Source organism: Mus musculus, chromosome 7, assembly GCF_000001635.26.
Source record: "Mus musculus strain C57BL/6J chromosome 7, GRCm38.p6 C57BL/6J".
NCBI lineage: Eukaryota > Metazoa > Chordata > Mammalia > Rodentia > Muridae > Mus > Mus musculus.
The window spans coordinates 113,375,251-113,391,455 of NC_000073.6; the positions used below are offsets into that span (position 1 = coordinate 113,375,251).

At 39.9% G+C, this 16,205-nt stretch overlaps 1 protein-coding gene across 2 annotated transcripts; it reads right to left on the minus strand.

Moving 5' to 3' along the window:
• Positions 1-10,325: 10,325 nt before the first annotated feature.
• On the minus strand, positions 10,326-13,422 carry Pth (parathyroid hormone). Of its 2 annotated transcripts, XM_017322045.2 has the most exons (4): positions 13,348-13,422; positions 12,078-12,090; positions 10,945-11,035; positions 10,326-10,828 (listed from the first exon to the last, which is right to left on the minus strand). In XM_017322045.2, exons 1-4 carry the CDS (start codon positions 13,420-13,422, stop codon positions 10,567-10,569), a joined length of 441 nt encoding a protein of 146 aa, XP_017177534.1. In that variant the 3' UTR covers positions 10,326-10,566. The 2 variants fall into 2 exon arrangements, with proteins under 2 accessions (XP_017177534.1, NP_065648.1); NM_020623.2 differs by lacking the exons at positions 12,078-12,090; positions 13,348-13,422 and adding an exon at positions 13,201-13,323.
• Between the last annotated feature and the right edge of the window lie 2,783 nt (positions 13,423-16,205).

Below are 16,205 nucleotides of genomic sequence, written 5' to 3' on the forward strand. Positions count from 1 at the left end.
GCTGGTTCAACTCAGCCATTCTGGCTCAAACTCCTATTCAAGCTGACTCAGTCGGGCCTCAATTCTCTCTCTCCCTCTCCCTCTCCCTCTCCCTCTCCCTCTCCCTCTCCCTCTCCCTCTCCCTCTCCCTCTCCCTCTCTCCCTCTCTCCCTCTCTTCCTCTCCCTCTCTCCCTCTCTCCCTCTCTCCCTCTCTTCCTCTCTCCCTCTCTCCCTCTCCCTCTCCCTCTCCCTCTCCCTCTCCCACCCTCTTGAGTTACTCTGCTTTGCTTCATATTAACTTTGGCAATCTGTTCTAATCTTCTGGCTCCTTCTCATTCTCTGGCTTGTTCTGTCTTCATTTATGTCTATCTTGTTCCCTTTGTAACCTGTCTCAGTACAACTGTCCAGGTCAAACTGCCTTTTTCCTTTCTCTCTTCTCTGCCTGCATTGCTCTCTTAAGTAAGCACTTTTTCCTCTCTTCTCATGAGAATTGGACATATCTGTAGTGGCCATTCCTGGTTGTCAACTTGACTATATTTGGAATGAACTACAATCCAGAATTGGAAGGCTCACCAGTGACCCTTATCTGGAGGCTTAGAAATAGAAGTTTCTGATCTGGATCTTGGTATAGAGATCTTGAGCCATAGTGGCTATGGATTCCAGAAGATTAAATCTCCGAGTGAATTTAAGGTCATCTAGGATTAAAGGTGTGGTAGAACACACCTTTAATCTGGGCTACACCTTCTGCTGGAGACAATATAAGGACATTGGAAGAAGGGAGTCTTGCTCTTGCTCCTTTGCCTGCTTGCTGTGTGAGACTGAGTAACTGCTAGATCCTTGGACTTCCATTCACAGCTACTACTGAACCATTGTTGAGAATTGGGCTGCAAACTGTAAGTCATCAATAAATTCCTTTTTTATATAGAGACTATCCATAAGTTCTGTGACTCTAGAAAACCCTGACTAAAACAATATCCTATTCTGTCAAATTTTTCTCTGATTCATCACTTTGTCTGCCATTCTCAAACATGGGTACTTCCTTTTATAAACTAACTTCACCTTCATTGTCTAGGATTAAAGGTATGTGCTAAGGGCTCAGCTACACCACAACTAGGAACAACTTTTTTCAATAGGTAACAATCTTAGGCTGGAGAGATGGCTCAGTGGTTAAGAGCACTGGCTCTGAGTTCAGTTACCAGCAACCATATGGTAGCTCACAAACCATCTATAAAAGGGGTTTGATGCCCTCTTCTAGTGTCTCTGAAGACAGCTACAGTGTACTTATAAATAAAATAAATCCTTTTTAAAAAAATAACAATCTCAGAGTTCACAGTGTGATGGAATATCCTGCAACAGAGAGTGGTCCTTGACCTTTGAAGAAACTGTTAGGTATATTTTTATTTACATCAAATAAAGCAGTTTTTTAAAAGGCCTGCCCAATAAGCGGGAAATCACACCTGGTACTGGAAACCTAGCCAACTATCTGGGGCAAGTGTGGTCATGGGTCTTGGGGAGAACATATAACTCCCATTTTATTAAGTCGGCATAATTTTACCGTACATTCTAAATATTTATTCTTATACTCATAGAGAAGTGTGGATCTCATCTCTCCTCAAAGAAACATCTCTTTTGGACAGATGGAGATCATTACAGAAAACCACAACCAAACTGCAGAGAATAAGTGACTATATTATTGTCCATCCTCAATGGGTAGATTACAACACAATTGCAGATACATCTACAACATCTCACTCTGTAGACCAAACTGGCCTTGAAACCACAGAAATCTGCCTGGTTTTGCCTCTCAAGTGCTTGGACTGAAGGTGTGTCTCACCGAGCCCAGCTAGAAAAACTTTTTTTTTTTTTTTCAAAAAGGAACATAAGGAAAGGAAAGAGCACAAGATAAAAAACATACTTTAACAATGAAAAGAAAACATGATTAAAATTAAGGACAAAAAATAATTCTTTACAGGTTTAAAATAGCCACCCAAAGAGTACAGGTTATTGCCGTTGTTCTTGGTTACCCACTGGGACTTGATGGTAAGACCCTGTTGTTGAAGACACCACATAGTTTGCTCGTAGAACTTCGAAAAACCAAATTGATACAGATCTGGAAGCATCATCCTTGCTGGCTAGCTTCCACAGTGCTGGAATGTGTTTTGCAGGTTCCTAGGAGAGAAAAAAGTTAACAGTCTTATTCAGCCATGATTCCTCCAAGCTCCAATAATCTGTGGCCTGACAAGACATGCCCTTTGGTTCAATAATGACATGAATGTTACAGGGTAACCAAAAACTTCCTAATTGGATTTAAGTCCCACTACACAGGAAAGAACTCTTGTGTACTAAATCTGGCCAAGAACTTGTGGTTAGAGAGGGCATAGGCCCTACTCCCACAATTTTATTAAAGGGACACAGTGTCAAACTGCCCTCTAAATACTTGTACCCACAATGCAGCTCTCTCTCATCAGAGAAGCTCCTCTGTGCAGTGGTGGTTATATAGAAATTACAACAAGCCAAACTGCAGAGAATAATTGACTGTGCTGTGCTCGGCCCTGAACAGGACATTTGTATCTCATCTTCACACTTCAAAAGGCCAGGGAACCTTGCAGAAGAGGGAGGGAGAAAGGTTGGAAAAGCCAGAGGCATGGGAAGATTGTTGCAAAATGTCTTCTGAACATGACTATTCCACTCATGGATTCATAGAACCCGTGGTTGCCAGCATAGAAAATGGTACAAGAGTGAGTCAGTCAGTGCGCCAGCGTAAAGAGGGAGGAGACTCATGAGACTCCACCCCAACCCTAGATGAGGCGTGGTTGGCATTTGATGCTTCTAGAAAAGGGAGTCCCTTTTCAGTGGCATAGCCCACAGTCGTTTACCCATCCACCAGTAGATGGCACCCTCTATCCATGTGCATACCAGTAGCACTAATTAAACTTGCTGGAATAAAAGAGGAAGAGGTGGTCATGACATTGGAAAAGGGTGGGGCATGTCCCCAGAATAGTTAGGGGGAGGAAGAGGGATGAGAATGACCTAAATTCATGTGTGAAATTACAAAATAAATAAATAAATAAATATTTTATAAAATATAGCAAAAAGTCAAAAGATGAGAAAAAGAAACTAAAAAACAATGAATTGGAGAAGCCTCTGTGTGGGTCTCTTGGAATCTGCAAGGCGGAGTCCCTTGTGTTTCCTAAACCTGGCACTGTACCAGCAGAGTGCTGGGCTGGCCTCATGATTGCTTTGATACTACATTCATCTTAGAAACTTCCCTTTTTATGTGCCCCAGAAGCAAATGCTGACCACACTGAGCTTTGCAACCCGTGGAAGAGGTTTTCACTTGCATCAGAGAATTATTGATTTGTGTATGAAGGGGTGTCTATGTGTAAGCCAAGTGCTATCTCCTACATGTCTCAGAGAGCAGGTGAAGTAGAGATCTGAGCTCTTTTCTGGAGGGAAGAACAGAGAGAGAAGCTAGCACTCAAGTTTAGTAGTTTCAGATTATGCCTAGCAGTCAAACACCTCGTGGGTGGGTGGAGGCTGCAGAAATCAAGTGATCCAGTGTGCTTGGGTTCAGAGCCTTCAATGAGCAGTTTGCTGACCACAGACTTAAGCTTACAATTCTCTATTGTTATCCTCATATTACCAAGTTTGCTCCTTGGTTCAAAGAGTAGAAACATTGTGCTTTCACAGCCCAAATTCCCTTCTGTCTAAATTTCTTAGTATGTCCTCATCTGCCATGCTCTTCTCCATGACTGTCTCTTGTGGCCCTCTCCCACCCAAACACTGGTAGGATGACTCTGGAAGTTCCTCTCATGATTTTTTTTTTTTTCGAGACAGTGTTTCTCTGTATAGCCCCAGCTGTCCTGGAACTCACTTTGTAGACCAAGCTGGCTTCGAACTCAGAAATCTGCCTGCCTCTGCCTCCCAAGTGCTGGGATTAAAGGCATGCGCCACCACGCCCGGCATGACTTGTTTTTCTTAACAGTCAGAGATTCACACAGAGGCAGCTTCTAATCTACCACCATACTCTGGAAATCCTAATGCCTTGCTTCATAAGCATCCTGAGATCAAGATAATGGGTCATAACTGGAGTGTAATTCAGTATTTAGAGAGCATAATTAGCATGTTTGTGGCCCCAAGACACAGCAGTCAGTCAAGAAGCAAAAGGATGCCACAAGTGGAAAAAGGTGGCTTCCAAGTGCCTAACAGAATTTGTCCTTCAAGGGTCCACCCAAGCAGCCTCTAGTACAAGAGGGATCCAGCCTTCTCCAAAGAAGGAAGGCTGAAGCTAAGTTCGCAGAATGCAGGATTCCCTCCTGGGGATAGAGAGGGGGGTGGGGGCTAAGATACAGACAGGGTCACTATGCTGATGGAGAACATCTACCAGTGTGTGGTCCCCATTCTAGCCTGAAACTTATTCTTAGAGCAACTTATTATTCAAAATAACTCATATATATAGCTATGTTATATTGGATACTAACAAGCAAAAAAAAAATGACAAACAAAAACTTTAAAATGGAAAATATGGAGGCTTAGCAATGGTGAGTGGTGAGGAAGGGAATATGGGAAATACAGACTGTGAGTTACAAAGACAGATATTTGAAAAAAAATTAGATGTTGTAGTTTTTTAAATTCACAGATACATGGCTAACTAGGAAAAAAAAACAAGAGAGTAATGATAAACATTAAGAATATGGTAAAAAAAAAAAAAAAAAAGAAGTCAAAGATCCTACATGGAAATTCTAAAATACCGACAGCATGCTATTATATAATCTCAAGGGTGGAAAGTGGATGTTCATTTTATATTTTCTTTATTTAAAAAAAGTGGGGCTGGAAAGATAATTTAGCAGTTAAGAGCACGTGCTGCTCTTCCAGAGGACCTGAGTTCTGACCCGAGCGCCCACATCAGGCAGCTCACAACTGCTTATCACTCTAACTCTAGTCTTATATACACCCTTACACACAAATGAAGTCTTTTAAACAAGCCACATATATTTTATACAAGATTGTAATATACAATAAACTTCACTATTTATAAAGAAAAGCTATGTATTCCCCTCTCCTCCCACCACATCTCCCCCTCCTCCCCTGGTGCTTTGAGAAAGAGTTTTTCTGTATAGCCTTTGGCTTGCTTTTCTGTATAGCTCTTGAAACTTGCTCTGTAGAACAGGCTGGCCTCACAGAGATCCACCTGCTTCTGCCTCTGCCTCCTGCCTCTCTGCCTCTCTGCCTCTCTGCCTCTCTGCCTCTGCCTCCAGTGCTGGGAATAAAGGTGTGCACTGTCACCACCTGCCTAGCCATTATTTTCTCTTATTCCCCTTTCCTATAGATCTCTTCTTGCCCTCTCATTATCCATTTCTCCTCTAATGTCCTACAAATACATATTTCTACATCCTGCATATGAGATGCAGTCTAGTTTATTTTGCTTAACACGATCTCCAGTTCTATCTACTTTCCTGCAAAAGTCATGATTTCATTCTTTGCTGGCTTAAATTTTTAAAAAATGAAATATAAAATGTATATTATTTTCAAGGATTCTGTAATAAGGCAGATATAAGCTCTGTGGTGGTGGTATGCCACCTATAATCCTAGCAGAGTCAGGCAGAGTTCAAGGCCAGCCTGAGCTATAGAGTGAGTTCCAAGTACAGCTAGAGCTACACAGAGAAAACCTGTCTTAAAAGAAACAAAATAAATAAAATAAAGTTATTAAAAAATTAATTTGTGTGATGGACATTTAATTGTAGTCAGACAAAGTACATGGAATTAACATCCTGGAAGTGAAGACTATATGTGTTTATAAGGAAAGCATTTTTAAAAGTCAAGTGCTTTATATTTCCAAAGAGCCTTTTGCTGACCAGTTATGAAAGAGAATATGACAGTATATTAAGAGTCTTATTTTCTGGAGAAATTATTGACACACTGCTTTTAAGGTCAAGCATATATTAAGAAAGAACAGTAGCATCCCTCATAATTTAAAAATTAAAATATTACAGGTACTGGATAAAACTATAAGAAACAAAGATGTGTAATAAGAAGGAGAAAAGAGGTAAATGTGCCATTATTTTGCATGATCAACAGTATAAAAAGCTTTATCACAAGATAAACAATCTTACCTAATAAATGAGCCCAACAAGGTTATTAGTCTAGGAGAAAACTGAATATTATCCTGCACAAAAATATTATCAACTAGAAAAATAATAAAACCATAGTTTCCCTTCAGGATAGACACAGATCTGGATTGTATTTAGTAATTAACACGAGCTGTGTAAAATCCAGAGGGAAGTGCTGTAAGATCGAGAATTGACAAATGGGACCTAATGAAACTCCAAAGTTTCTGCAAGGCAAAAGACACCGTCAATAAGACAAAAAGACCACCAACAGATTGGGAAAGGATCTTTACCTATCCTAAATCAGATAGGGGACTGATATCCAACATATATAAAGAACTCAAGAAGGTGGACTTCAGAAAATCAAATAACCCCATTAAAAAATGGGGCTCAGAACTGAACAAAGAATTCTCACCTGAGGAATACCGAATGGCAGAGAAGCACCTGAAAAAATGTTCAACATCCTTAATCATCAGGGAAATGCAAATCAAAACAACCCTGAGATTCCACCTCACACCAGTCAGAATGGCTAAGATCAAAAATTCAGGTGACAGCAGATGCTGGCGTGGATGTGGAGAAAGAGGAACACTCCTCCATTGTTGGTGGGATTGCAGGCTTGTACAACCACTCTGGAAATCAGTCTGGCGGTTCCTCAGAAAATTGGACATAGTACTACCGGAGGATCCAGCAATACCTCTCCTGGGCATATATCCAGAAGATGCCCAACTGGTAAGAAGGACACATGCTCCACTATGTTCATAGCAGCCTTATTTATAATAGCCAGAAGCTGGAAAGAACCCAGATGCCCCTCAACAGAGGAATGGATACAGAAAATGTGGTACATCTACACAATGGAGTACTACTCAGCTATTAAAAAGAATGAATTTATGAAATTCCTAGCCAAATGGATGGACCTGGAGGGCATCATCCTGAGTGAGGTAACACATTCACAAAGGAACTCACACAATATGTACTCACTGATAAGTGGATATTATCCCAAAACCTAGGATACCCAAGATATAAGATACAATTTGCTAAACGCATGAAACTCAAGAAAAATGAAGACTGAAGTGTGGACACTATGCCCCTCCTTATAATTGGGAACAAAACACCCTTGGAAGGAGTTACAGAGACAAAGTTTGGAGCTGAGATGAAAGGATGGACCATGTAGAGACTGCCATATCCAGGGATCAACCCCATAATCAGCATCCAAACGTTGACACCATTGCATACACTAGCAAGATTTTATCGAAAGGACCCAGATGTAGCTGTCTCTTGTGAGACTATGCTGGGGCCTAGCAAACACAGAAGTGGATGCTCACAGTCAGCTAATGGATGGATCACAGGGCTCCCAATGGAGGAGCTAGAGAAAGTACCCAAGGAGCTAAAGGGATCTGCAACCCTATAGGTGGAACAACAATATGAACTAACCAGTACCCTGGAGCTCTTGACTCTAGCTGCATATGTATCAAAAGATGGCCTAGTCGGCCATCACTGGAAAGAGAGGCCCATTGGACATGCAAACTTTATATGCCCCAGTACAGGGGAACGCCAGGGCCAAAAATGGGGAGTGGGTGGGTAGGGAGTGGGGGTGGGTGGCTATGGGGGACTTTTGGTATAGCATTGGAAATGTAAATGAGCTAAATACCTAATAAAAATGGAAAAGAAAAAAAAAACAAAAAAAGAAAAACAAAAAAAAAAAAAAAACAAAAAAAACCCAACCAACCAAACAAACAAACAAAAAAAATCCAGAGGGAAATCATAGCCTATTTAAAAATCATGAAAAGAGGAGATAGTGCTTATGGACTGGATGAAACAATAAAGATAAAGACCTAATTTATCCTAAAACTAATGTATACATTTAGTATACTTCCAAAACTATTGCAGTTATGTTTTTAAAGGGGAATATCAGCTTTTCCAGATCTGGCACATCCACAATAACTTCATACTCCTGGCTAGCTGGAATGGAGTCAAATTAGGATGGTGTGGTAGAAGTGGAACTCATGACCACCCTACAAACCTGTTCACATACCCAGTAGTCATGTTCAGGTGATGTACATAAATAAATGTCTAGTTGCCAAACAAGGTATCCCACACCTTTAATCACAGCTCTTGGGAGGACAAGGCTAGGAGTATCTTTATGAGTTTGAGACCAGCCTGGTCTACATAGAGAGTTTCAGGACAGCCAGAGCTACATAGAGAGACCTGTCTCAAACAAACAAACAAACAGACAAACAAACAAAAAAACAAAAGGACTAATTAACTTCCTAGTTAATATAGGTGAAAATACCTTAAATCATTCTAATATCACAGTAGTTGCTGGGTTTTGAACTCATGACCTTTGGGAGGGCAATGAGTGCTCTTAACCACTGAGCCATTTTTCCAGGCCTAGTATTCATTCTAATAACAATTTCATTATCCAAACTAATTTAGATGCTGACTAGCAGAAAAATTAAAATGGGAATATTGGGCTTAGGCTGAAAAGACTGATTCTATGTCTTTCAAAAGAAAAATGTCTGAAAATATGACAGACTAGCCAATCTAACAAATATGTCGATATGAGGGAAGAAATAGAATGTAGGTTATGTGACCAAAGAGGAACTGACAAAGTTCACTTGCATAACCCGAACAATAAGTAGTGTGGGTCCATGATATTCTTATGAGATGCTCTTATCCTGTACTGACTGTGCCTGGAACTTGATGTATAGGCCAGGCTAGCCTCCAGGTTGCAGAGATTTACCTGCCTCTGTCTCCTGAGAGCTGGGATCAAAAGTGTGTGCCGCTATGTCCAGCCTTTTTATCTTTACTTTTAAAAGAAAGCATGCATGTGCTTTAATACAAACTCTTAAATAGTAAGTCTTTCTGTTTTAAATAGAAAAAAAACCCAGCAAATTGGTTAGCTTTTATCACAGGCATGTATAACATCTAATTTATGACTAAGTGGCTGGAAGTGAAAACCTGTAGGTATTCGAAGGACCCACAGCTTGGAAGTACAATACTGACCACAAGCTGCTACTTAATTTAAACAAAGTTTAAATTAGTTTTCACAGCTATGCTACCCATGCTTTAGATGAACATGACTGTGACTAGTATTACGGGCATCAGAGTATGGAATATTTCCATCACTGCATAATATTTTGTTGTGTATCTCTGTTGTAAATACCATAGGGTTTGTATTTTGCACCCCTGTAGTATATGTGGTTTTCATACTTAGAACTCCTCAAAGTTATTATGAACTAATGCCAAAATGTGGGTGCTACATGAAGACAAGAACCGTGTCTGTGCAAAACAAGATAAATGAGTACATTATCTGTGATGAACACTAAATAAGGATTTGTGAATAATGGATAAATACTATATTTCTATTCCTGGCAGTGTAGAGTTCAGAGTATAGATAGATATAATATATATGTGAATTTATGTAATGGCAAAGGCTTTGCAGTCAGGTCTCAGACCACTTTCTGCCCCATTTCCTGAGTATTTCATTGGGCTTCCCGAAGAGAAGTGGGGAGTAATAACCAGGTAATATGAATTTGGGGACCTAGTACTCTGGAATTAAAAACAGACAAGTGTTCAAAATATTGACTGAGGTAAATGGATTAAAGAAATTTTTTCTTGTGTTGTTTTACAAATTCATGTCAATAAAACCATTTTGGTGTGCATCATGACAAAAGGCATGGGATTTATTTTAGATTATTTTGTTATCTTAAATTCCTTATAAGTGTGTGGGTATGTCCACATGAGTGCAAGTACTGGCAGGGCCAAGGGCATTGAATCATCCTGGAATTGGTTTAAAGGTAGTTGTGGCCACCTGATGTGGGTCCTGGGGACCAAACTCAAGTCATTTGAGGCAAAAGTGTGCAATCATCATCATCATCTTCTCCTCCTCCTCCCCCTCCCCTTCTTCCTCCCCCTATTCCTCCCCCTCCTCCTCCTCCTCCTCCTCCCCCTATTCCTCCCCCTTCTCCTCCTCCTCCTTCTTCTTCTTTAAAAATGAGATGTATTTATTTATATGAGTACACTGTTGCTGTCTTCAGACACACCAGAAGAGGGCATCAGATCCCATTACAGATGATTGTGAGCCACCATGTGGTTGCTGGGAATTAAACTCAGGACCTCTGGAAGAGCGGTCAGTGCTCTTAACCGCTGAACCATCTCTCCAGCCCAACAGTTTGCAATTTTAACTTCTGAGCCAACCCTCCAACTGAGACAAAGTTTTAACAAGAAACACTGCTTACTTGATTCATGAGCATTAAAGCTTTATTTATATTTAAGGAGAGAAGTGGAAATGAGTAGTACTTTAAAAAGAAGAGCATATTGAAATGGAATCATTGAAAGAGACCTTAAATGAGCAAAAATGTAATCAAAAAAATTCCAAAGTTTCATTACAGTAGAAGTATTAGCACTTGGTGATCTTCATAAGCTTGAAAAGGTAGCAGCATATGTCAGTGCCCTGCACTGTCTAGAATAAATCAGCATTTACTGAGATTTTGATTTAACTAATACATCCACATCAGCTTTGTCTCCCTCACCAAGACTTTTTGGATTGCCATCAACAAGGACATTTTCCTCCTTCTTGGTGGGCTTCTGGTGACTGCCATCTCTGGCAGCCATTTGGACTCCAAGACTAACAAAATTGTGCATATCTTGCAGCTTCCTTCTCAGCCATTGCATCCTCTCCATGGAGGCCAGGTGTTTGCCCAGGTTGTGCATAAGCTGTATTTCACTGACAGCTCTCTTCCTAGAAAGAAGAGAAAGAGCGGACCGTTCCATTAGCTCCCCATGCCCACAACGTTAAAACCCACTACAAAGCCTCGAGTCCACACTTCCCTGTGCACAATGGGCTGCAGCACTTACCTCACGGGTTTCCCATCCGTTTGGGTAAGAAGACAGACTGCCAGCATGATGATCATCACTTTAGCCACGGTGTTTGCAGACATCATCTTTACTAAAAGAAGAAACAACCTTGAGATATTTTAAGATACTGTCAGTGTTCTAAAGTATGTAAATACAGCCTCAGTAGTTGTTATCCATAGCCACCAAAGCAAGCAATGATTAGCGGTGGTCACAGTAATTGACTGATCTATCTTTCATGAGTCTTTGGAATCTTTATATAACAGATGCATTAGTACTGTAATGCGTACACATAACTTAGAGAAGTGGCATGCATGACTTTCTTAGGTAGCTTTCTGAGATTTCTTGTACAAATTTTAACATTTGCTCTGTAAAACATACTGACTGAAGAACAGTTTTGATGATTTTCTCTCATATCTATGTTGTCTATATCTACATGCTTATAATAGCCTTGAAATTCACTAACCTCTTAATTAGGTAAACAATAACCATTCAGTGAGCAAACACTGTTTCCATGGCTAAGCTTGTTTTCAGATGCTAGCATAATAGCCATAAATGCCAAATTTGTAGGATTTTACCTTTATTTTTGAGATAAGACTTTGCTGTGTAGACCAGGCTGGCCTTGAGGTTATGATCCTCCTGCCTTGGTTTCTGGCACATTGGAAGTCCAGGCATTCATCATCATGTCTAACTATAAGGTTTAATTTTGATGCCTTTACTGAACTAATAATGTAACACCTTCTCCAACAACGACAAAAAAGTCTTAGGCTAGAAGGATGACTCAGTTAGTGAATGCTTGCTGTATAAACACAGACCTCAGTTCAAATCCCTAGCACCCCTAAAAAATGTTGGGCACAGCAGCAATGACCTGTAATCCTAGCATTGGGAAGGTTTCAAAAAAAAAAAAAAAGGTGGAGAATGATAGAGGAAGGCATCCAACAATCCAACATTGACCTCTAGTCTTTACATACACACACATACACACATATTTATTACACGTATGTATATGTGTTATAGCATTTAAAAATCAGAGCCAGGAGTGGTGGTGCACACCTTTCATCCCAGGTACTGGGAAGTGGAGACAGGGAGATCTTTATGAGTTCAAGACAAGCCTGTTCCAGGATAGCCAAGGCTACACAGAGAAACCCTGTCTCAAAAAACCAAAACAACAACAACAACAAAATCAAATTAATTTCTTATAATATTTTCTTGGAGCTTTGACCCTTAATAAAACGAGTATCTACATCTTACAGCTTCAACTTCACAGTTATAATTTAATATAACTTCTAGTTCTTCTTGCTCATAAATCAATGTGCATATTTTGGCTTAATCCATAGCTCTGTGGTTGCAGACTTTATTATTATAGTAGCATTAAAAAAAACACTTTCTCCTTCCTAAGTGACAACACAATAGGAATTATGTTTCTGTTTTAAAAGGAGATTGCATCCTTAGTTAATAAGAGACCTTACAGCCTGCACCATTTCTCTTCAGTGTGCACTGCAGAGCTATGGGTGGAGCAACAAAGGAAAGTCTTCCGGGCTGTGTCAGTCACAGGCACTGTAGCTGGCTGACAGTAGCATTGCTGTCTAATCCTAGCTCAGCTCCCGTGACCTGGTGACATCTCTGCCTTATTTCCTTGCTCTTTTGCAGAAGATGGACTTCTTACTTAGGATGAGAAGAGCTTAAATGATCATGAAGCATCTTTAAGATGCATGTATCATTTTAAAGATTAGAAAACACTGGGTTTTTTATGTAAAAGGTATGAATATTCAACACTGAAAGGAAAAATTGCAGCCTTAGTATGCAAGCTAAACTCCTGAAAGCCATAAAAAAAATAAAACCTAGATAAGGATACCCTACAAGAAAATATATATATACTCCACATGATAAATAATTGTTGACTTTTTACATTAGATTTATTGTCCCATGGCCAGCCTGATTTTTATCCCAAATTTCTGATGATGAGATCAATAAAACCAATCGTGCCAATGTTCATTGGGTCCCTGTACTTTCAGGTGGTATTAAAAATAAGATATTCAAAGAAGCATTAACCATAGAAATAGATGCTTCATGACTTTTTTTTTACCATAAATGTATTTTACCTCTACATTTTTCTGTTTAGCAAAATTCACCTTCCTTTAACATTTTCAATTTTTTAAAAATGGCATGATATTGGTAGGAGATGGTATGTATTAAAAAAACTAGCTCAATTTTCTAAACCTCACAGAATTTAAAAAGGGCAGTTGAGAGGTTCCTTACCATACAATGACTCTCAAAGGGGATCCTTCGGGGATGCACAAACTGATGCTGTAGTAAGCTGGAGTAAACCAGACAGCTGATGAACTGGACTGCAGTTCTTCAAGTCTGAGTTTCATATGCAGGCTTTTTGCTCACCAAGAGGAGTATTTTATTGTTAAGGATGATGTCACTCCTGGTTCTCTGGCTCTCAATCACAGGATCAGAACAGCCACATACCCTCATGGGGTGGTGCCCACTCCTCTAAAGTTTCAGATAACTAGATAGTAGATGAAAATGAGCAGGGTTCTGACAAAGAAAGTGCAAAAGAAGATGTAGCAAATACTAAGTGTCCACCTAGAAATTTTTGACATAATCGATAATACTGAGTTTATATTTTAAAAAAAATCTTTGAGACAAAGTCTCACTATGTAACTCTGGCTGGTCTGGAACTCAATATGTAGACCAGGATGGCTAAAACTCAAGAGATCCACCTGCCTCTGCTTCATGAATGCTAGGGTTAAAGACATTTTCCACTGTGCCTTACCATTTACAAAGTTTTGATTCCAAATATGACAAAGCTATTCTATCTACTATTTGAAATTAAAGCCTGAAGTATATTTGCTATTTGTCATAGCCACATTATAAATACACTTGCGTACTTAAGAAATCATGTAGCATGCTTTTTCTTACAAGCCATTTCCAACCAGCTCATATCACCTTTCATCAGCTTTCAAAACTAGATTTTATATATGCTTAAGGTGTATCAGGCTGGGGAGCTGGATGGGTGGCTCAGCCAGGGAAGTGCAAATGTGAGGATCTGGGTTCAGTTCCTTGAACCCATCTCCAAGCCAGACACGGTGAGGAGCACTTGTAAAACCAGTGCTTGCCATGAGGACATGGAATCTGGCAAATCCCCAGGGCTGACTAGCCAGCTTAGCCAAACAACAAGCATCAGGTTCAGTGAGATACCATATTCAAAAACAAGAGAGCAAAAATAGGGGAAGATACCCAATGTTGGCCTCTAACTCCTCACACACACACACTTGTGCACACAGAGGAAAACAATGGACATAAGAAAATATTCAGAGTGGTTTGACACATGATTTTGACATTATCCAAACAAATTATTTTTAAATTCATTGCATTTAGGTTTTCAAGGAATGGTAATAGCATTTAATAAATGCTAATTACATTTCTTAATTTGCACACATTATCCTGATCAGTATTACAGTAATTCTTCAGAGGATGTGTTCACCCCTATTTTTAAACAAGTATCTTATGCTTATAAATGCGGGTTATGGAGTTCAATAACTTTATGATCCCTCCAGTCTTCTTTAATTCTTATTACTGCAGTTTTCTCTTAAAATGTAGTCCTTTCTGCCTTAATCCTCTTTACTTGAGTTTGCCTCATGCTTTACAAACTCTCTTCCTGGGGATTCAGTCCTGAGTCTCATGTTCTGCAATGAGGGTTGAGATCCCTGCTCCCAAACCCAATAGGCACAAGATGCTGCCACTTGCCGCATGTCAGATGTTGCTCTTTGGCTGACTAGACCCTTCAATGTCCTCGATATAACAAGGGCTTATTCAGGCAGGTTGTCCCTCAGCTAGAGAGCCATTGTTGGAATTAGATCAGTTCTCTTATCTCTGGTCACACCCAGGCTATGTCCATCCTTTGGCTGCTAACCATTGCTGAGGTCCAACTGTACTCAGTATGACTTTGAACAGTATGGAGTGATGGATGAGAGGTATGTTAAACATATGTCAGTCCTGGAAAATTGTCTACAAATCCTTGGAGTATGTTTAGAGCTTCATTTTTGAAGTATTAGAGACAAATTGGAATGCATTCTGAGGTCACAATTCAGTTTGGTGGAAAAGTTGAAAAATGTAAAAAGTAGTTGAGTGAGGTTGGAAAAGCCTTGGGTTAATTATATAGCTATCCATTGTTATTTACAGAGTTCTGTAAGGAAGGGGTTGAAGCCCTAGGGTTTAAGAAGCAAAGACTGGTGGATTTCTGAGTTTAAGGCCAGCCTGATCTACAGAGTGAGTTCCAAGACAGCCAGGGGTACACAGAGAAACCCTGTCTTGAGGGATAAGAGAAAAAAAATGAAGCAAAGACTGAAATTCAAAAGAAATTAGGAACCATGTATTTAATCTTGCACTCGGGAGGCAGAGGCAAGTGGATTTCTGGGAGTTTGAGGCCAGTCTGGTCTACAAAGAGAGTTCCAGGACAACTAGAGGTGTTAGAGAAATCCTTGTCAAATCCCCACCCAAAGTATACATACATACATACATACATACATACATACATACATACATACACACACACACACACATACACACACATACATACATACACACACATACATACACACACATACATACATACATACACACACACACATACATACATACATACACATACACATACACACACATACATACATACACACACATGCATACATACACACACACATACATACATACATACACACACATACACATACATACATACACACATACATACATACATACATACATACGCACACACACATACACACACATACACATACATACATACATACACACACACATACATACATACATGTAAGGAAGATGGACAGACTCAGTTAATGGCTAATGATTTGGGCTCAATTTGGACATCATAACTGTCAGAACAGGGAATCTTCTTGAGTAATGGAAGTGATGGATGTTTCCAGTGAAAGCTAGCTGAGCATTTATCAGCCATTGTCTAGAGATTCTTACACAGTAAAGAATTGCATTAGATAACCATGAGATCCCCGTCAACTCTAAGAACCTTCTGGTTTTCTGTTGTGCTGGAGGTCAAACCAAGATCACAGCGGTGCTAGGCAAGTTGTTCCACTGCAGCCTCAACTCTCTTTTAAAATGAGCCTCCTGGGGCTCCCATGCCTGAGGGTCCTAGATTTACCCTCCCCAAGCTCTGCAAACAAGCAAAACCTCCTTTGACACAAAATGTACACGCTAATTTTTCTGTTATTCTCTGGTAA